Source organism: Bombina bombina, chromosome 2, assembly GCF_027579735.1.
Source record: "Bombina bombina isolate aBomBom1 chromosome 2, aBomBom1.pri, whole genome shotgun sequence".
NCBI lineage: Eukaryota > Metazoa > Chordata > Amphibia > Anura > Bombinatoridae > Bombina > Bombina bombina.
The window spans coordinates 1184347748-1184369900 of NC_069500.1; the positions used below are offsets into that span (position 1 = coordinate 1184347748).

General features: G+C 42.6%; 1 protein-coding gene across 6 annotated transcripts in view; it reads right to left on the bottom strand.

Moving 5' to 3' along the window:
• The window catches only part of ACSL1 (acyl-CoA synthetase long chain family member 1), a 307660-nt gene that overhangs the window by 41010 nt on the left and 244497 nt on the right, over positions 1 to 22153 (bottom strand). For all 6 annotated transcript variants that reach the window (XR_008400727.1, XM_053703880.1, XM_053703877.1 and 3 more), the window contains 2 exons: positions 13138 to 13281; positions 12684 to 12785 (listed from right to left, as the gene is read on the bottom strand). Coding sequence is in view for 5 of the 6 variants with exons in the window: in XM_053703880.1 (XP_053559855.1) it covers positions 12684 to 12785; positions 13138 to 13281 (246 nt within the window). In the remaining variant the exon portion in view is untranslated. The remainder of the gene's footprint in view (positions 1 to 12683; positions 12786 to 13137; positions 13282 to 22153) is intronic.

Sequence of the window (22153 nt, forward strand, 5' to 3'; positions counted from 1 at the left end):
AAGCCAATCTGATGATGCTTTTAAGCCAAAAAGAGAGAGAGGTAGAAGTTGCTTTTTGACCTCTCCTTTTACCAGAATAAACAACAAACAAGGAAGATGTTTGTCTGAAATCCTTTGTAGCCTCTAAATAGAATTTTAGAGCACGAACTACATCCAAATTGTGCAACAAACGTTCCTTCTTTGAAACTGGATTCGGACACAAAGAAGGCACAACTATCTCCTGGTTAATATTTTTGTTAGAAACAACTTTCGGAAGAAAACCAGGTTTAGTACGCAAAACCACCTTATCTGCATGGAACACCAGATAAGGAGGAGAACACTGCAGAGCAGATAACTCTGAAACTCTTCTAGCAGAAGAAATTGCAACCAAAAACAAAACTTTCCAAGATAATAACTTAATATCTACGGAATGTAAGGGTTCAAACGGAACCCCTTGAAGAACTGAAAGAACTAAATTGAGACTCCAAGGAGGAGTCAAAGGTTTGTAAACAGGCTTGATTCTAACCAGAGCCTGAACAAAAGCCTGAACATCTGGCACAGCTGCCAGCTTCTTGTGAAGTAAAACAGATAAAGCAGAAATCTGTCCCTTCAAAGAACTTGCAGATAATCCTTTCTCCAAACCCTCTTGTAGAAAGGATAGAATCTTAGGAATTTTTACCCTGTTCCATGGGAATCCTTTCGATTCGCACCAACAGATATATTTCTTCCATACTTTATGGTAAATTTTCCTAGTTACAGGCTTTCTAGCCTGAATAAGAGTATCAATGACAGAATCTGAGAACCCACGCTTTGATAAAATCAAGCGTTCAATCTCCAAGCAGTCAGTTGGAGTGATGCCAGATTCGGATGTTCGAACGGACCTTGAACAAGAAGGTCCCGTCTCAAAGGTAGCTTCCATGGTGGAGCCGATGACATATTCACCAGGTCTGCATACCAAGTTCTGCGTGGCCACGCAGGAGCTATCAAGATCACCGAAGCCCTCTCTTGATTGATCCTGGCTACCAGCCTGGGAATGAGAGGAAACGGTGGGAACACATAAGCTAGGTTGAAGGTCCAGGGCGCTACTAGTGCATCTACTAGAGTCGCCTTGGGATCCCTGGATCTGGACCCGTAGCAAGGAACCTTGAAGTTCTGACGAGACGCCATCAGATCCATGTCTGGAATGCCCCATAATTGAGTTATTTGGGCAAAGATTTCCGGATGGAGTTCCCACTCCCCCGGATGAAATGTCTGACGATTCAGAAAATCCGCTTCCCAATTTTCCACTCCTGGGATGTGGATTGCAGACAAGTGGCAGGAGTGAAGCTCCGCCCATTGAATTACTTTGGTCACTTCTTCCATCGCCAGGGAACTCCTTGTTCCCCCCTGATGGTTGATATATGCAACAGTCGTCATGTTGTCTGATTGAAACCTTATGAATTTGGCCTTTGCTAGTTGAGGCCAAGCCTTGAGAGCATTGAATATCGCTCTCAGTTCCAGAATGTTTATCGGGAGAAGAGATTCTTCCCGAGACCATAGACCCTGAGCCTTCAGGTGTTTCCAGACCGCGCCCCAGCCCACCAGGCTGGCGTCGGTCGTTACAATGACCCACTCTGGTCTTCTGAAGCTCATCCCTTGGGACAGGTTGTCCAGGGTCAGCCACCAACGGAGTGAATCTCTGGTCCTCTGATCTACTTGGATCGTCGGGGACAAATCTGTATAATCCCCATTCCACTGTCTGAGCATGCACAGTTGTAATGGTCTTAGATGAATTCGCGCAAAAGGAACTATGTCCATTGCCGCAACCATCAAACCTATTACTTCCATGCACTGTGCTATGGAAGGAAGAAGAACAGAATGAAGTACTTGACAAGAGCTTAGAAGTTTTGATTTTCTGGCTTCTGTCAGAAAAATCTTCATTTCCAAGGAGTCTATTATTGTTCCCAAGAAGGGAACTCTTGTTGACGGGAATAGAGAACTTTTTTCTACGTTCACTTTCCACCCGTGAGATCTGAGAAAGGCTAGGGCAATGTCCGTATGAGCCTTTGCTTGTGGTAGAGACGACGCTTGAATCAGTATGTCGTCCAAGTAGGGTACTACTGCAATGCCCCTTGCACCGCTAGAAGGGACCCTAGTACCTTTGTGAAAATTCTTGGAGCAGTGGCTAGTCCGAATGGAAGTGCCACAAACTGGTAATGCTTGTCCAGAAAGGCGAATCTTAGGAACCGATGATGTTCCTTGTGGATAGGAATATGTAGATATGCATCCTTTAAATCCACCGTGGTCATGAATTGACCTTCCTGGATGGTAGGAAGAATTGTCCGAATGGTTTCCATCTTGAACGATGGGACCTTGAGAAATTTGTTTAGGATCCTGAGATCCAAAATTGGCCTGAATGTTCCCTCTTTTTTGGGAACTATGAACAGATTGGAGTAAAACCCCATCCCTTGTTCTCCTAATGGAACAGGATGAATCACTCCCATTTTTAACAGGTCTTCTACACAATGTAAGAATGCCTGTCTTTTTATTTGGTCTGAAGACAATTGAGACCTGTGGAACCTTCCCCTTGGGGGTAGTTCCTTGAATTCCAGGAGATAACCTTGAGAAACTATTTCTAACGCCCAAGGATCCTGAACATCTCTTGCCCAAGCCTGAGCGAAGAGAGAGAGTCTGCCCCCCACCAGATCCGGTCCTGGATCGGGGGCCAGCATCTCATGCTGTCTTGGTAGCGGTAGCGGGCTTCTTGGCCTGCTTACCTTTGTTCCAGCCTTGCATCGGTCTCCAGGCTGGCTTGGTTTGAGAAGAATTACCCTCTTGCTTAGAGGATGTAGAATTTGAGGCTGGTCCGTTTCTGCGAAAGGGACGAAAATTTATTTTATTTTTAGCCTTAAAAGACCTATCCTGAGGAAGGGCGTGGCCCTTTCCCCCAGTGATGTCTGAAATAATCTCTTTCAAGTCAGGGCCAAACAGCGTTTTCCCCTTGAAAGGGATGTTAAGCAATCTGTTCTTGGAGGACACATCCGCTGACCAAGACTTCAGCCAAAGCGCTCTGCGCGCCACAATAGCAAAACCTGAATTTTTCGCCGCTAATCTAGCTAATTGCAAAGTGGCGTCTAAGGTAAAAGAGTTAGCCAATTTAAGTGCTTGAACTCTGTCCATAACCTCCTCATAAGAGGATGCTTGATTGAGCGACTTTTCTAGTTCCTCGAACCAGAAACACGCTGCTGTAGTGACAGGAACAATGCATGAAATTGGTTGTAGAAGGTAACCTTGCTGAACAAACATCTTTTTAAGCAAACCCTCTAATTTTTTATCCATAGGATCTTTGAAAACACAACTATCTTCTATAGGGATAGTGGTGCGTTTGTTTAGAGTAGAAACCGCCCCCTCGACCTTGGGGACTGTCTGCCATAAGTCCTTCCTGGGGTCGACCATAGGAAATAATTTCTTAAATATAGGGGGAGGGACAAAAGGTATGCCGGGCCTTTCCCATTCTTTATTTACAATGTCCGCCACCCGCTTGGGTATAGGAAAAGCTTCGGGGGGCACCGGGACCTCTAGGAACCTGTCCATCTTACATAATTTCTCTGGAATGACCAAATTGTCACAATCATCCAGAGTAGATAACACCTCCTTAAGCAGAGCGCGGAGATGTTCCAATTTAAATTTAAATGTAATAACGTCAGGTTCAGCTTGTTGAGAAATTTTTCCTGAATCTGAAATTTCTCCCTCAGACAAAACCTCCCTAGCCCCTTCAGACTGGTGTAAGGGCATGTCAGAACCATTATCATCAGCGTCCTCATGCTCTTCAGTATCTAAAACAGAGCAGTCGCGCTTTCGCTGATAAGTGGGCATTTTGGCTAAAATGTTTTTAATAGAATTATCCATTACAGCCGTTAATTGTTGCATAGTAAGGAGGATTGGCGCACTAGATTCACTAGGGACCTCCTGAGTGGGCAAGACTGGTGTAGACATAGAAGGAGATGATGCAGTACCATGCTTACTCCCCTCACTTAAGGAATCATTTTGGGCAACATTTTGGGCAACATTATTATCAGTGGCATCATTGTCCCTACTTTGTTTGTCACATTCATCACATATATTTAAATGGAGAGGAACCTTGGCTTCCGAACATACAGAACATCGTCTATCCGATAGTTCAGACATGTTAATAGGCATAAACTTGATAACAAAGCACAAAAAACGTTTTAAAATAAAACCGTTACTGTCTCTTTAAATTTTAAACTGAACACACTTTTTTACTGAATATACGCAAAAGTATGAAGGAAATGTTCAAAATTCACCAAAATTTCACCACAGTGTCATAAAGCCTTAAAAGTATTGCACACCAAATTTGAAAGCTTTAACTCTTAAAATAACGGAACCGGAGCCGTTTTTACATTTAACCCCTATACAGTCCCTGGTATCTGCTTTGCTGAGACCCAACCAAGCCCAGAGGGGAATACGATACCAAATGACGCCTTCAAAAAGCTTTTTCAGTGGATCTGAGCTCCTCACACATGCATCTGCATGCCTTGCTTCTCAAAAACAACTGCGCATTAGTGGCGCGAAAATGAGGCTCTGCCTATGACTAGAAAAGGCCCCCAGTGAAAAAGGTGTCCAATACAGTGCCTGCTGTTTTTTTAATAAAATTCCCAAGATTAAAATAACTCTCCAAAGATATAAACCAATAAATATGCTTATAAAGTAATCGTTTTGGCCCAGAAAAATGTCTACCAGTCTTTAAAGCCCTTGTGAAGCCCTTTTATTCTTATATTGAAAATTAAGAAAATGGCTTACCGGATCCCATAGGGAAAATGACAGCTTCCAGCATTACCAAGTCTTGTTAGAAATGTGTCATACATCAAGCAGCCAAAGTCTGCTCACTGTTTCCCCCTAAACACAAAAAAAACTCTGAGCCATCTCCGTGGAGATGTTGCCTGTGCAACGGCAAAGAGAATGACTGGGGAAGGCGGAGCCTAGGAGGGATCATGTGACCAGCTTTGCTGGGCTCTTTGCCATTTCCTGTTGGGGAAGAGAATATCCCACAAGTAAGGATGACGCCGTGGACCGGACACACCTATGTTGGAGAAATGAGACCTTGTTAAAGAGGGCGAACCCTCTAACGCGTCAGAGTCCTCCATAGCTTGCACTGTTATTACGGACTAGATTAACTTAATAAATAGGCACACTCCAATGGCCGGGGCACTCACCACCTCCTATGACCCGGACTACAGAAACCGTTTCGTCTCCTGCGCCACCGATCAACAGAGGAAGAGAGTAACCACACCCGGTCACATGGAATGCCTGGCAGGACCGAGACTGCCTAAGGAGAAAACGGGCCAAAAAAACAGAATTTATGTTTACCTGATAAATTACTTTCTCCAACGGTGTGTCCGGTCCACGGCGTCATCCTTACTTGTGGGATATTCTCTTCCCCAACAGGAAATGGCAAAGAGCCCAGCAAAGCTGGTCACATGATCCCTCCTAGGCTCCGCCTACCCCAGTCATTCGACCGACGTTAAGGAGGAATATTTGCATAGGAGAAACCATATGAAACCGTGGTGACTGTAGTTAAAGAAAATAAATTATCAGACCTGATTAAAAAACCAGGGCGGGCCGTGGGCCGGACACACCGTTGGAGAAAGTAATTTATCAGGTAAACATAAATTCTGTTTTCTCCAACATAGGTGTGTCCGGTCCACGGCGTCATCCTTACTTGTGGGAACCAATACCAAAGCTTTAGGACACGGATGATGGGAGGGAGCAAATCAGGTCACCTAGATGGAAGGCACCACGGCTTGCAAAACCTTTCTCCCAAAAATAGCCTCAGAAGAAGCAAAAGTATCAAACTTGTAAAATTTGGTAAAAGTGTGCAGTGAAGACCAAGTCGCTGCCCTACATATCTGATCAACAGAAGCCTCGTTCTTGAAGGCCCATGTGGAAGCCACAGCCCTAGTGGAATGAGCTGTGATTCTTTCGGGAGGCTGCCGTCCGGCAGTCTCGTAAGCCAATCTGATGATGCTTTTAATCCAAAAAGAGAGAGAGGTAGAAGTTGCTTTTTGACCTCTCCTTTTACCGGAATAAACAACAAACAAGGAAGATGTTTGTCTAAAATCCTTTGTAGCATCTAAATAGAATTTTAGAGCGCGAACAACATCCAAATTGTGCAACAAACGTTCCTTCTTCGAAACTGGTTTCGGACACAGAGAAGGTACGATAATCTCCTGGTTAATGTTTTTGTTAGAAACAACTTTTGGAAGAAAACCAGGTTTAGTACGTAAAACCACCTTATCTGCATGGAACACCAGATAAGGAGGAGAACACTGCAGAGCAGATAATTCTGAAACTCTTCTAGCAGAAGAAATTGCAACCAAAAACAAAACTTTCCAAGATAATAACTTAATATCAACGGAATGTAAGGGTTCAAACGGAACCCCCTGAAGAACTGAAAGAACTAAGTTGAGACTCCAAGGAGGAGTCAAAGGTTTGTAAACAGGCTTGATTCTAACCAGAGCCTGAACAAAGGCTTGAACATCTGGCACAGCTGCCAGCTTTTTGTGAAGTAACACAGACAAGGCAGAAATCTGTCCCTTCAGGGAACTTGCAGATAATCCTTTTTCCAATCCTTCTTGAAGGAAGGATAGAATCTTAGGAATCTTAACCTTGTCCCAAGGGAATCCTTTAGATTCACACCAACAGATATATTTTTTCCAAATTTTGTGGTAAATCTTTCTAGTTACAGGCTTTCTGGCCTGAACAAGAGTATCGATAACAGAATCTGAGAACCCTCGCTTCGATAAGATCAAGCGTTCAATCTCCAAGCAGTCAGCTGGAGTGAGACCAGATTCGGATGTTCGAACGGACCTTGAACAAGAAGGTCTCGTCTCAAAGGTAGCTTCCATGGTGGAGCCGATGACATATTCACCAGATCTGCATACCAAGTCCTGCGTGGCCACGCAGGAGCTATCAAGATCACCGACGCCCTTTCCTGATTGATCCTGGCTACCAGCCTGGGGATGAGAGGAAACGGCGGGAATACATAAGCTAGTTTGAAGGTCCAAGGTGCTACTAGTGCATCCACTAGAGCCGCCTTGGGATCCCTGGATCTGGACCCGTAGCAAGGAACTTTGAAGTTCTGACGAGAGGCCATCAGATCCATGTCTGGAATGCCCCACAGTTGAGTGACTTGGGCAAAGATTTCCGGATGGAGTTCCCACTCCCCCGGATGCAATGTCTGACGACTCAGAAAATCCGCTTCCCAATTTTCCACTCCTGGGATGTGGATAGCAGACAGGTGGCAGGAGTGAGACTCCGCCCATAGAATGATTTTGGTCACTTCTTCCATCGCCAGGGAACTCCTTGTTCCCCCCTGATGGTTGATGTACGCAACAGTTGTCATGTTGTCTGATTGAAACCGTATGAACTTGGCCCTCGCTAGCTGAGGCCAAGCCTTGAGAGCATTGAATATCGCTCTCAGTTCCAGAATATTTATCGGTAGAAGAGCTTCTTCCCGAGACCAAAGACCCTGAGCTTTCAGGGATCCCCAGACCGCGCCCCAGCCCATCAGACTGGCGTCGGTCGTGACAATGACCCACTCTGGTCTGCGGAAGGTCATCCCTTGTGACAGGTTGTCCAGGGACAGCCACCAACGGAGTGAGTCTCTGGTCCTCTGATTTACTTGTATCCTCGGAGACAAGTTTGTATAGTCCCCATTCCACTGACTGAGCATGCACAGTTGTAATGGTCTTAGATGAATGCGCGCAAAAGGAACTATGTCCATTGCCGCTACCATCAAACCTATCACTTCCATGCACTGCGCTATGGAAGGAAGAGGAACGGAATGAAGTATCCGACAAGAGTCTAGAAGTTTTGTTTTTCTGGCCTCTGTCAGAAAAATCCTCATTTCTAAGGAGTCTATTATTGTCCCCAAGAAGGGAACCCTTGTTGACTGAGATAGAGAACTCTTTTCCACGTTCACTTTCCATCCGTGAGATCTGAGAAAGGCCAGGACAATGTCCGTGTGAGCCTTTGCTTGAGGAAGGGACGACGCTTGAATCAGAATGTCGTCCAAGTAAGGTACTACAGCAATGCCCCTTGGTCTTAGCACAGCTAGAAGGGACCCTAGTACCTTTGTGAAAATCCTTGGAGCAGTGGCTAATCCGAAAGGAAGCGCCACGAACTGGTAATGCTTGTCCAGGAATGCGAACCTTAGGAACCGATGATGTTCCTTGTGGATAGGAATATGTAGATACGCATCCTTTAAATCCACCGTGGTCATGAATTGACCTTCCTGGATGGAAGGAAGAATTGTTCGAATGGTTTCCATTTTGAACGATGGAACCTTGAGAAACTTGTTTAAGATCTTGAGATCTAAGATTGGTCTGAACGTTCCCTCTTTTTTGGGAACTATGAACAGATTGGAGTAGAACCCCATCCCTTGTTCTCCTAATGGAACAGGATGAATCACTCCCATTTTTAACAGGTCTTCTACACAACGTAAGAATGCCTGTCTTTTTATGTGGTCTGAAGACAACTGAGACCTGTGGAACCTCCCCCTTGGGGGAAGCCCCTTGAATTCCAGAAGATAACCTTGGGAGACTATTTCTAGCGCCCAAGGATCCAGAACATCTCTTGCCCAAGCCCGAGCGAAGAGAGAGAGTCTGCCCCCCACCAGATCCGGTCCCGGATCGGGGGCCAACATTTCATGCTGTCTTGGTAGCAGTGGCAGGTTTCTTGGCCTGCTTTCCCTTGTTCCAGCCTTGCATTGGTCTCCAAGCTGGCTTGGCTTGAGAAGTATTACCCTCTTGCTTAGAGGACGTAGCACTTTGGGCTGGTCCGTTTCTACGAAAGGGACGAAAATTAGGTTTATTTTTGGCCTTGAAAGGCCGATCCTGAGGAAGGGCATGGCCCTTACCCCCAGTGATATCAGAGATAATCTCTTTCAAGTCAGGGCCAAACAGCGTTTTCCCCTTGAAAGGAATGTTAAGTAGCTTGTTCTTGGAAGACGCATCAGCTGACCAAGATTTCAACCAAAGCGCTCTGCGCGCCACAATAGCAAACCCAGAATTCTTAGCCGCTAACCTAGCCAATTGCAAAGTGGCGTCTAGGGTGAAAGAATTAGCCAATTTGAGAGCATTGATTCTGTCCATAATCTCCTCATAAGGAGGAGAATCACTATCGACCGCCTTTACCAGCTCATCGAACCAGAAACACGCGGCTGTAGTGACAGGGACAATGCATGAAATTGGTTGTAGAAGGTAACCCTGCTGAACAAACATCTTTTTAAGTAAACCTTCTAATTTTTTATCCATAGGATCTTTGAAAGCACAACTATCTTCTATGGGTATAGTGGTGCGTTTGTTTAAAGTGTAAACCGCTCCCTCGACCTTGGGGACTGTCTGCCATAAGTCCTTTCTGGGGTCGACCATAGGAAACAATTTTTTAAATATGGGGGGAGGGACGAAAGGAATACCGGGCCTTTCCCATTCTTTATTTACAATGTCCGCCACCCGCTTGGGTATAGGAAAAGCTTCTGGGAGCCCCAGGACCTCTAGGAACTTGTCCATTTTACATAGTTTCTCTGGGATGACCAACTTGTCACAATCATCCAGAGTGGATAATACCTCCTTAAGCAGAATGCGGAGATGTTCCAACTTAAATTTAAACGTAATCACATCAGGTTCAGCTTGTTGAGAAATGTTCCCTGAATCAGTAATTTCTCCCTCAGACAAAACCTCCCTGGCCCCATCAGACTGGTTTAGGGGCCCTTCAGAACCATTATTATCAGCGTCGTCATGCTCTTCAGTATCTAAAACAGAGCAGTCGCGCTTACGCTGATAAGTGTGCATTTTGGCTAAAATGTTTTTGACAGAATTATCCATTACAGCCGTTAATTGTTGCATAGTAAGGAGTATTGGCGCGCTAGATGTACTAGGGGCCTCCTGAGTGGGCAAGACTCGTGTAGACGAAGGAGGGAATGATGCAGTACCATGCTTACTCCCCTCACTTGAGGAATCATCTTGGGCATCATTGTCATTGTCACATAAATCACATTTATTTAAATGAGAAGGAACTCTGGCTTCCCCACATTCAGAACACAGTCTATCTGGTAGTTCAGACATGTTAAACAGGCATAAACTTGATAACAAAGTACAAAAAACGTTTTAAAATAAAACCGTTACTGTCACTTTAAATTTTAAACTGAACACACTTTATTACTGCAATTGCGAAAAAATATGAAGGAATTGCTCAAAATTCACCAAAATTTCACCACAGCGTCTTAAAGCCTTAAAAGTATTGCACCCCAAATTTGGAAGCTTTAACCCTTAAAATAACGGAACCGGAGCCGTTTTTAACTTTAACCCCTTTACAGTCCCTGGTGTCTGCTTTGCTGAGACCCAACCAAGCCCAAAGGGGAATACGATACCAAATGACGCCTTCAGAAAGTCTTTTCTATGTATCAGAGCTCCTCACACATGCGACTGCATGTCATGCCTCTCAAAAACAAGTGCGCAACACCGGCGCGAAAATGAGGCTCTGCCTATGATTTGTGAAAGCCCCTAAAGAGAAAGGTGTCTAAAAAAGTGCCTGCCGATATAAACTTATCAAAATACCCAGATTAAAGGATTCCTCAAGGCTAAATATGTGTTAATAATGAATCGATTTAGCCCAGAAAAAGTCTACAGTCTTAATAAGCCCTTGTGAAGCCCTTATTTACAATCTTAATAAACATGGCTTACCGGATCCCATAGGGAAAATGACAGCTTCCAGCATTACATCGTCTTGTTAGAATGTGTCATACCTCAAGCAGCAAGAGACTGCTCACTGTTCCCCCAACTGAAGTTAATTCCTCTCAACAGTCCTGTGTGGAACAGCCATGGATTTTAGTAACGGTTGCTAAAATCATTTTCCTCATACAAACAGAAATCTTCATCTCTTTTCTGTTTCTGAGTAAATAGTACATACCAGCACTATTTTAAAATAACAAACTCTTGATTGAATAATAAAAACTACAGTTAAACACTAAAAAACTCTAAGCCATCTCCGTGGAGATGTTGCCTGTACAACGGCAAAGAGAATGACTGGGGTAGGCGGAGCCTAGGAGGGATCATGTGACCAGCTTTGCTGGGCTCTTTGCCATTTCCTGTTGGGGAAGAGAATATCCCACAAGTAAGGATGACGCCGTGGACCGGACACACCTATGTTGGAGAAAAGGGCCGCGTAATCCTCCCGTAAGTCACCTGAAAGTTCCACACATTGCCAGAGCCTCATCTCGCACATAACGCAGCAATGACACAATAACCAATATCATGTATAAACCCCCCTGTTCAATAATCCCCCTTCCAGGAACATTAACCCTTGATTGATTCTTTAAAGATAAAAGGCGTCACACTGTGACCCTGTCTTCCGTGTTATCATTATGTAATAAAAAAAATGAAACAATTTTACCAGAATTAATGCTGTGGAACAGGAACACGGCCCATCAAGTGTGACAGGTTAGTAGCCTCGCTCCTGACATGGACTTGAGTGTAAAAAGCAGGCAGCGAAACTTGTCAACGCTGATTGCTGGTGGAGCTGTTAATATGAGTCGGGATGGTTTTGCAGAAAGACTCTCCCTGCATCTCCAGACTCTAACTTTCACCCATGCTCTCACTGAGAGGCTGAAAGGACTACTTAAAACTCCAGTCCAAATGCAAAGAGTACTACCCTCCATAAGAGACTTCTCCGATTTTCAGTGCCGTCTGCCTGTGACGAAAGGCAAAGAATGACTGGGGGATGAGGGAAGTGGGGGAAGTTTTTAAATACATATATACACACACACACCTGCAAGATCGTTCCTTACGGGAAACAAATAAATTACAGTACATTCTGATGAAGTAAAATAAAACGATCTTACCGGAATCAACACCGTGGAACAGGAACACGGCCCCTCAAGTGTGACAAATAGTAGCAGTGCCTCCGCCATGGACTTGAGAGAAGAAAGCAGGCAGCGAAGTGAAGTTCGACAATGCGGATTGCTTGTGGAGCTGTTAATGAGTTGGGATGGTTTCGCAGAAAGACCCTCACTGAGAGACTGATAGGATTATTTAAAGCTCTCGTCCCATGTTGAAGAAGAGTACTACCCTCCATAAGAGACAAAACAAACTTCTGACACTTCTCTGCCAACCTCCTTGGACGAAAGGCAAAGAATGACTGGGAGATGAGGGAACTGGGAGGAGTATTTAAGCCTTTGGCTGGGGTGTCTTTGCCTCCTCCTGGTGGCCAGGTTCTTATTTCCCAAAAGTAATGAATGCAGTTGTTGACTCTTTCCATTTAGGAAGAAAATTGCATGCTATCTGAATCATGAAAGAAAAATGTTGTGTTTCATACCCCTTTAAAAATGAGCCAAGCATGTGTAAACTAAAACACTTTCCAAAAACTGCCAAAATGTTACCGTCTTGTTTGTATTTGAATTAATTACTGATGTTCTAATAGCGTTTTACTCTCCCTGCAACAAACTACACAGTAATTACTTAGCTCAGTCCAAGAGCTCATTCTATCGGACTTTAAATGGACACAGCAAGAGATTAAAATAAACTTTTTAAACGGTTTAAATTTGTTTTGCTTCCACAACAACAACAAGACAGTTTTAAATGCTTATAAAGAATTTACTTCACATGCAACTCTGTTTTTCTGTATTGAATAATAAATATGGAACTCACCTTATTTTTACACAAGTCTTCATAGGAACAATCAAATTTCTTCTTCTTTGCCCATTTAAGCACATTGTCTGGATCTAATACAACTATGCCAACTAAAAATGCCTTGGGAAAATAAAGTTCATATACTTATTATTATAACAGAAAAAAGGTAAATACAATATTTTCAGATGCATGTCAATGCTTCAGTTTTATACAAGAATTCAAAGCTCAATAACGTATTACTAGAGATTAAACTGAAGATCATAGGCTGACACAGTTACAGAACAAGCACCACACCATCCACCAGTAGCTCAGCCAACTATTCACGTCAGTCCACACTCTATGACCCACTCAGCAAACAGCCACAGCACAAGCAGGAATTCATTTGGTGAGATAGAAAGCTAAAACAGTTAGGATTTAGAAGAGCATTGTCTAAAATATCTGATAATGACTAAAAAAATATAAAAAAATTCACCTGTAAGCTTTCACCATGCACAAAAACTTGAACAACAGGTTCACTCCTTGTGTAAATATTTTCAATTCTTTCTGGTGCAATGTATTCCCCTTGTGCCAGTTTAAATATGTGTTTTTTTCGGTCAATAATTTTCAAGGTACCATTCTGAAAAAGGAGAGTAAAAAAAAAAAAAAAGTTAAAGTAGACATGATTTCTACATCTGAAGAACAGACCCGTGAAGTCTTGAAAGCTTATGGAATACAAAATCCTTGATTTTGTTTGGTCCATTAAAAAGGTATCACAAGCTACTATAGGAACTTGTAGGACCAATACGGCAACAAACCTTTGTCTGCATTATTAAAAACTTGAAACTAACTAAATAATTCCTAACTAAAATATATAGTTCACATGCCCAAGTCTGGGTGCAAAGCCCATAGAGAAAATTACAAAACAAAATTAACACAACACATAGAAAGTCTGGCACTCTTGCAAGCTAGATTAAAAGCAAAATGGAAGAGTTGGTTACAGTATTTGGCCAAATGGTGGTTATGCCCAGGACCACGTCAAGGTCTATTATTTCCTGGGTCCCTAACCTACAGCCACACAGCATGCCTTCAACCAAACACACTGAGATACAAGCAAGAATAAGACAGACCCTTTGTAATTTCCCTAAACACATACAAAACGAGGAAATAGACCACTCTCAAACCGGACTGGGTACACATCCCATGACTGCAAAGCTCTCAGCCCTGTGTGCTCACCAGCATATAGTAATACACTTATCACATTTGTGATAACCTTGTATCTAAGCCTCTGCAGACTGCCCCCTTATCTCAGTTCTTTTGACAGACTTGCATTTCAGACAATCAGTGCTGTTTCATAAATAACTCCATGGGAGTGAACACAATGTTATCTATATGGCATATATGAACTAGCGCTGTCTAGATGTGCAAAACTGTCAACATGCATTGAGATAAGTGGCAGCCTTCAAGGGCTTAAAAATTAGTATATGAGCCTAGCTAGGTTTAGCTTTCAACAAAGAATATCAAGAGAACAAAGCAAATTTGATTATGAAAATAAACTGGAAAGTTAATTAAAATTGCATGCCCTATCTGAATCAGGTAAGTTTATTTTTGACTACATTGTGCCTTTAACTTGAAACTAGTTTTGCCATTTCATTATATTTAGAGATAACAGTTATCTGAATGTAACCTTATGTGCCATCCTTGCTGGTTATAAATTGAATATAATTTGTTTGCAATTAGTACACTGAATCTACAGTATTTGCTTCAGTTTTATTAATCAAGTAATTGCATAATTTTAATATTAATAGAATCAATAATAAACTGTAATTACAGAATCTATTTGAGTTGAAATTATTTTCATTTCGTAGGATCTCAAAACAATACAAAGAACATTGAAATATGCGCACCTTCGTTGACTAGAAATACTGAACTTTTCACGTAAATTAATTTGTGTGTTAAAGGGACAGTCTACAATCAAATTGTTATTGTTTTAAAATATAGATAATACCTTTATTACCCATTCCCCAGTTTCGCATAACCAACAGTTATATTAATATGATTTTTACCTCTGTGATTACCTTGTATCTAAGAACCTTCTTTCAGCCCCCTGATCACATGACTGACTGTTTATCTATTGACTTGCATTTAGTATTGTGTTGTGCTAACTCTTAAATAACTCCCTGTGCATTAACACAGTGTTATCTATATAACCCACATGAACTTATCAGTCTTTTGTTGAGAAAAGGAATTTAAAAAACATTTGATAAGAAGCAGCCCCCAAGGGCTTAGAAATTAGCATATGAGCCTACCTAGGTTTAGTTTCAACTAAGAATACCAAGAGAACAAAGCAAATTTGATAAAAGTACATTGGAAAGTTGATTAAAATTACAAGTCCTATCTGAATAATGAAAGCTTAATTTTGACTAGACTGTCCCTTTAAGTGTTAGAAAAAGTGCTTTCACATATCCTCTTAATGAAAACAATCAGCCTAACCTATAAATAAAACCGCTGCATCAAATGTTAATGAAATCTGGAATCATGGAATGCAATAAGTTTTTATGGTCTAATAGGGTTTTTTTTGTGTGTGTGTTTTTGATATAAAAAAAAGCACTGGCTGCTGAGATATAAATCTTTAAAAATACCTTAAAGTGATGGTAAACTCTCCCCTTTTTAAAATCAGATCCGGAATGTTAGTGATATTTTAGATGGAGTTTCATTCATCAGTTATAATGAAGTTGCACAATAACTCCGCCGCCCACTTCAAAAGTCTATTTCTCTGTCAAGCTAATTGTTTTAATTGTTGTCCAATCAGTGCTCTCCCCATATGGCACTTTATTGTAGCTAGAACACAGATTGGACAACAATTTAAACGATTAGCTCACAGAAAAAAACATAATTTATGCTTACCTGATAAATTTATTTCTCTTGTGGTGTATCCAGTCCACGGATCATCCATTACTTGTGGGATATTCTCCTTCCCAACAGGAAGTTGCAAGAGGATCACCCACAGCAGAGCTGCTATATAGCTCCTCCCCTAACTGCCATATCCAGTCATTCGACCGAAAACAAGCAGAGAAAGGAGAAACCATAGGGTGCAGTGGTGACTGTAGTTTAAAATGAAAAAATACCTGCCTTAAAATGACAGGGCGGGCCGTGGACTGGATACACCACAAGAGAAATAAATTTATCAGGTAAGCATAAATTATGTTTTCTCTTGTAAGGTGTATCCAGTCCACAGATCATCCATTACTTGTGGGATACCAATACCAAAGCTAAAGTACACGGATGAAGGGAGGGACAAGGCAGGTACTTAAACAGAAGGTACCACTGCCTGTAAAACCTTTCTCCCAAAAATAGCCTCCAAAGAAGCAAAAAGTATCAAATTTGTAGAATTTGGAAAAAGTATGAAGCGAAGACCAAGTCGCCGCCTTGCAAATCTGTTCAACAAAAGCCTCATTTTTAAAGGCCCATGTGGAAGCCACAGCTCTAGTAGAATGAGCTGTAATCCTTTCTGGAGGCTGCTGGCCAGCAGTCTCATAGGCTAAGCGGATTATGCTTCTTAGCCAAAAAGAAAGAGATGTTGCCGAAGCCTTTTGACCTCTCCTCTGTCCAGAGTAGACAACAAAGCAGATGTTTGACGAAAATCTTTAGTAGCTTGTAAGTAAAACTTTAAAGCACGAACCACGTCCAGATTGTGTAATAGACGTTCCTTCTTTGAAGAAGGATTAGGACACAAAGACGGAACAACAATCTCGATTGATATTCTTATTAGATACCACCTTAGGTAAAAACCCAGGTTTGGTACGCAGAACTACCTTACCTGCATGGAAGATCAGATAAGGAGAATCACATTGTAAGGCAGATAACTCGGAAACTCTACGAGCCGAGGAAATGGCTACCAAAAAAAGAACTTTCCAAGATAAAAGTTTGATATCTATGGAATGAAGAGGTTCAAACGGAACCCCCTGAAGAACTTTAAGAACCAAATTTAAGCTCCAAGGTGGAGCAACAGGTTTAAACACAGGCTTGATTCTAACTAAAGCCTGACAAAATGCCTGAACGTCTGGGACATCCGCTTGTGCAAAAGAATAGACAGTGCAGAAATCTGTCCCTTTAAGGAACTAGCTCACAATCCTTTCTCCAATCCTTCTTGGAGAAAAGATAATATCTTGGAAATCCTGACCTTACTCCATGAGTAGCCCTTGGATTCACACCAATAAAGATATTTACGCCATATCTTATGATAGATTTTCCTGGTGACAGGCTTTCGTGCCTGAATTAAGGTATCAATGACTGACTCGGAGAAACCATGCTTTGATAAAATCAAGCGTTCAATCTCCAGGTAGTCAGCCTCAGAGAAATTAGATTTGGATGGTTGAAAGGACCTTGAAGTAGAAGGTCCTGTCTCAGCGGCAGAGTCCATGGTGGAATGGATGACATGTCCACCAGATCTGCATACCAAGTCCTGCGTGGCCACGCAGGCGCTATCAAGATCACCGATGCTCTCTCCTGCTTGATTTTGGCAATCAGACGAGGGAGCAGAGGAAACGGTGGAAACACATAAGCCAGATTGAAGGACCAAGGCGCTGCTAGAGCATCTATCAGCGTTGCCTTGGGGTCCCTGGACCTGGATCCGTAACAAGGAAGCTTGGCGTTCAGGCGAGACTCCATGAGATCCAGTTCTGGTTTGCCCCAACGATGAACCAATTGTGCAAACACCTCCGGATGGAGTTCCCACTCCCCCGGATGAAAAGTCTGTCGACTTAGAAAATCCGCCTCCCAGTTCTCTACACCTGGGATATGGATAGCTGATAGGTGGCAAGAGTGAATCTCCGCCCAGCGAATTATCTTTGCGACTACTAACATCGCTAGGGAACTCCTTGTTCCCCCTTGATGGTTGATGTAAGCCACAGTCGTGATGTTGTCCGACTGAAATCTGATGAACCTTATTGTCGCTAGCTGAGGCCAAGCCTGAAGAGCATTGAATATCGCTCTTAGTTCCAGAATGTTTATTGGAAGGAGTGACTCCTCCTGAGTCCACGATCCCTGAGCCTTCAGGGAGTTCCAGACTGCACCCCAACCTAGAAGGCTGGCATCTGTCGTTACAATTGTCCAATCTGGCCTGCGGAAGGTCATACCTTTGGACAGATGGACCCGAGATAGCCACCAGAGAAGAGAATCCCTGTTCTCTTGATCCAGATTTAGTAGAGAGGACAAATCTGTGTAATCCCCATTCCAATGACTGAGCATGCAGAGTTGCAGCGGTCTGAGATGTAGGCGTGCAAACGGCACTATGTCCATTGCCGCTACCATTAAGCAGATTACTTCCATGCACTGAGCCACCGAAGGGCGAGGAATGGAATAAAGAACACGGCAGGAATTTAGAAGTTTTGATAACCTGGACTCAGTCAGGTAAATTTTCATTTCTACAGAATCTATCAGAGTCCCTTGGAAGGAAACTCTTGTGAGGGGGGATAGAGAACTCTTTTCCTCGTTCACCTTCCACCCATGCGACCTCAGAAATGCCAACACTATGTCTGTATGAAAACTTGGCAATTTGGAAGTTTGACGCCTGAATCAGTATGTCGTCTAAATAAGGGGCCACTGCTATGCCACGCGGCCTTAGGACCGCCAGAAGCGGCCCCAGAACCTTCGTAAAAATTCTTGGGGCTGTAGCTAACCCAAAGGGAAGAGCTACAAACTGGTAATGCCTGTCTAGAAAGGCAAACCTGAGAAACCGATGATGATCTTTGTGTATCGGTATGTGAAGATAAGCATCCTTTAAATCCACTGTAGTCATGTATTGACCCTCCTGGATCATAGGTAGGATGGTACGAATAGTCTCCATCTTGAATGATTGAACTCTGAGGAATTTGTTTAAGATCTTTAGATCCAAAATTGGTCTAAAGGTTCCCTCTTTTTTGGGAACCACAAACAGGTTTGAGTAAAATCCCTGTCCCTGTTCCTCCTTTGGAACTGGATGGATCACTCCCATAACTAGGAGGTCTTGTACACAGTGTAAGAATGCCTCTCTCTTTATCTGGTTTGCAGATAATTGTGAAAGGTGAAATCTCCCATTTGGGGGGGGGGGGGGGAAGCCTTGAAGTCCAGAAGATATCCCTGGGATATAATTTCCAACGCCCAGGGATCCTGGACATCTCTTGCCCACGCCTGGGTGAAGAGCGAAAGTCTGCCCCCTTCTAGATCCGTTACCAGATAGGGGGCCGTTCCTTCATGCTGTCTTAGAGGCAGCAGCAGGCTTTTTGGCCTGCTTACCTTTATTCCAGGCCTGTTTAGGTCTCCAGACCGTCTTGGACTGAGCAAAAGTTCACTCTTGTTTTGCATTAGAGGAAGTTGATGCCGCACTTGCCTTGAAGTTTCGAAAGGCACGAAAATTAGACTGGCCCTTGATTTGGACCTATCCTGAGGAAGGGCATGACCTTTTCCTCCAGTGATATCAGCAATAATCTCCTTCAAACCAGGCCCGAATAGGGTCTGCCCCTTGAAGGGAATGTTAAGCAGCTTAGACTTTGAAGTAACGTCAGCTGACCATGAATTAAGCCATAGCGCTCTGCGCGCCTGGATAGCAAAACCAGAATTCTTAGCCGTTAGTTTAGTCAAATGAACAATGGCATCAGAAACAAAAGAATTGGCTAGCTTAAGTGCTCTAAGCTTGTCAAGTATGTCATCCAATGGAGTCGCTACCTGTAAAGCCTCTTCCAGAGACTCAAACCAGAACGCCGCAGCAGCAGTGACAGGAGCAATGCATGCAAGGGGCTGTAGGATAAAACCTTGTTGAATAAACATTTTCTTAAGGTAACCCTCTAACTTTTTATCCATTGGATCTAAGAAAGCACAACTGTCCTCGACAGGGATAGTAGTACGCTTTGCTAGAGTAGAAACTGCTCCCTCTACCTTAGGAACTGTCTGCCATAAGTCCCGTGTGGTGGCGTCTATTGGAAACATTTTTCTAAAAATAGGAGGGGGAGAGAACGGCACACCTGGTCTATCCCATTCCTTAGTAATAATTTCTGTAAACCTTTTAGGTATTGGAAAAACATCAGTGCACACCGGCACTGCATAGTATTTATCCAGTCTACACAATTTCTCTGACACTGCAATTGTATCACAGTCATTCAGAGCAGCTAAAACCTCCCTGAGTAACACGGAGGTGTTCAAGCTTAAATTTAAATGTAGAAATATCAGAATCAGGTTGCATCATCTTCCCTGAGTCAGAAATATCACCCACAGAAAGAAGCTCTCCTTCAGCTTCTGCATATTGTGAGGCAGTATCAGACATAGCTCTTAAAGCGTCAGTATGCTCTGTATTTCGTCTCACCCCAGAGCTATCTCGCTTTCCTCTAAATTCAGGTAGTCTGGCTAATACCTCTGACAGTGTATTATCCATGACTGCCGCCATGTCTTGTAAAGTAGACGCTATGGGCGCCCTAGATGTACTTGGCGCCATTTGAGCGTGAGTCCCTTGAGCGGGAGTCAAAGGATCTGACACGTGGGGAGAGTTAGTCGGCATAACTTCCCCCTCGTCAGATTCCTCTGGTGATAAATTTTTTAAAGACAGAATATGATCTTTATTGCTTAAAGTGAAATCAGTACATTTGGTACACATTCTAAGAGGGGGTTCCACCATGGCTTTTAAACATAATGAACAAGGAGTTTCCTCTATGTCAGACATGTTTGTACAGACTAGCAATGAGACTAGCAAGCTTGGAAAACACTTTAAATCAAGTTAACAAGCAAATATAAAAAACGGTACTGTGCCTTTAAGAGAAACAAATTTTGTCAGAATTTGAAAAACAGTGAAAAAAGGCAGTAAATCAAACAAAATTTTTACAGTGTGTATAATAAGCTAACAGAGCATTGCACCCACTTGCAAATGGATGATTAACCCCTTAGTTCAAAAAACAGATCAAAAAACCGATAAACGTTTTTTTAACAGTCACACCAACTGCCACAGCCTTGCTGTGGGCTTACCTTCCCCAACAAACGATTTTGGAAAGCCTAAGAGCCCTTTAGAGATGCCCTATAGCATTCAGGGGACTCCTGGAGGAAGCTGGATGTCTCAGTCTGTAAAAGTTACTGCGCAAAAAAGCGCTAAACTAGGCCCCTCCCACTCATAGTAACACAGTGGAAAGCCTCAGGAAACTGTTTCTAGGCAAATTTAAGCCAGCCATGTGGAAAAAACTAGGCCCCAATAAAGTTTTATCACCAAAGTATATATAAAAACGTTTAAAAATGCCAGCAAACGTTTTATATTGTAAATATAAAAGAGTATTAACCTCAGAAAGTAAGCATGATACCAGTCGCTATTAAATCACTGTATTCAGGCTTACCTTACACAAATTTGGTATCAGCAGCATTTTCTAGCATTCACATCTTCTAGAAAAAATCTTAACTGCACATACCTCATAGCAGGATAACCTGCACGCCATTCCCCCGCTGAAGTTACCTCTCTTCAGTCATGTGTGAGAACAGCAATGGATCTTAGTTACAACCTGCTAAGATCATAGAAAACACAAGCAGATTCTTCTATTTTTCTGCCTGGGACAATATAGTACAACTCCGGTACCATTTAAAAATAACAAACTTTTGATTGAAGCAAGATAACAGCTACATTTCACCACTTTCCTCTTACTACCTCCATGCTTGTTGAGAGTTGCAAGAGAATGACTGGATATGGCAGTTAGGGGAGGAGCTATATAGCAGCTCTGCTGTGGGTGATCCTCTTGCAACTTCCTGTTGGGAAGGAGAATATCCCACAAGTAATGGATGATCCGTGGACTGGATACACCTTACAAGAGAAATAGACCTTTGAAGTGGTATTTGAATTCCAGATCTGTTTTTAAAAAGTAGAGAGCTTACCATCACTTTAATGTGGTACATTTTTGTGAAAGTCAGACCACACATGCACACATGCAAACAAAGTATTTATTCTGCACAGGCCAGCACATTAAAAAGAGAAAAAGAAAAATGCAATGTCCATTTAAGGAAAAGTAACGGAGTAATAATTTATCACACTAGTTATTTGTATTGGAACAAGATTGCCACATTAAAAGGCTACATATTGCTATTCCAATTAAAGCTATCTGGTTTGAGCATAATGCTTATTTAAAGGAACAGTCTACTCCAAAAATGTTATTGTTTAAAAAGATAGATAATCCCTTTATTACCCATTCCCCAGTGTTGCATAACCAACATGGATATAAATATACGTTTTACCTCTTATTACGTTGTATCTAAGCATCTGAAGACTGCCCCCAATTTCAGTTCTTTTGAGAGACTTGTATTTTAGCCAATGTTGACTCAAATAACTCCACGGGAGTGAGCACAATATTAATTATATGTCACATGAACTAGCGCTGTGTAGCTGTAAAAAACACCCAGTCAAAATGCACTGAGATAAGAGGCAGCCTTCAAGAGTGTAGAAATTAGCATATGAGCCTACCTAGGTTTAAATTTCAACAACAATACCAAGAGAACAAAGCAAATTTGAT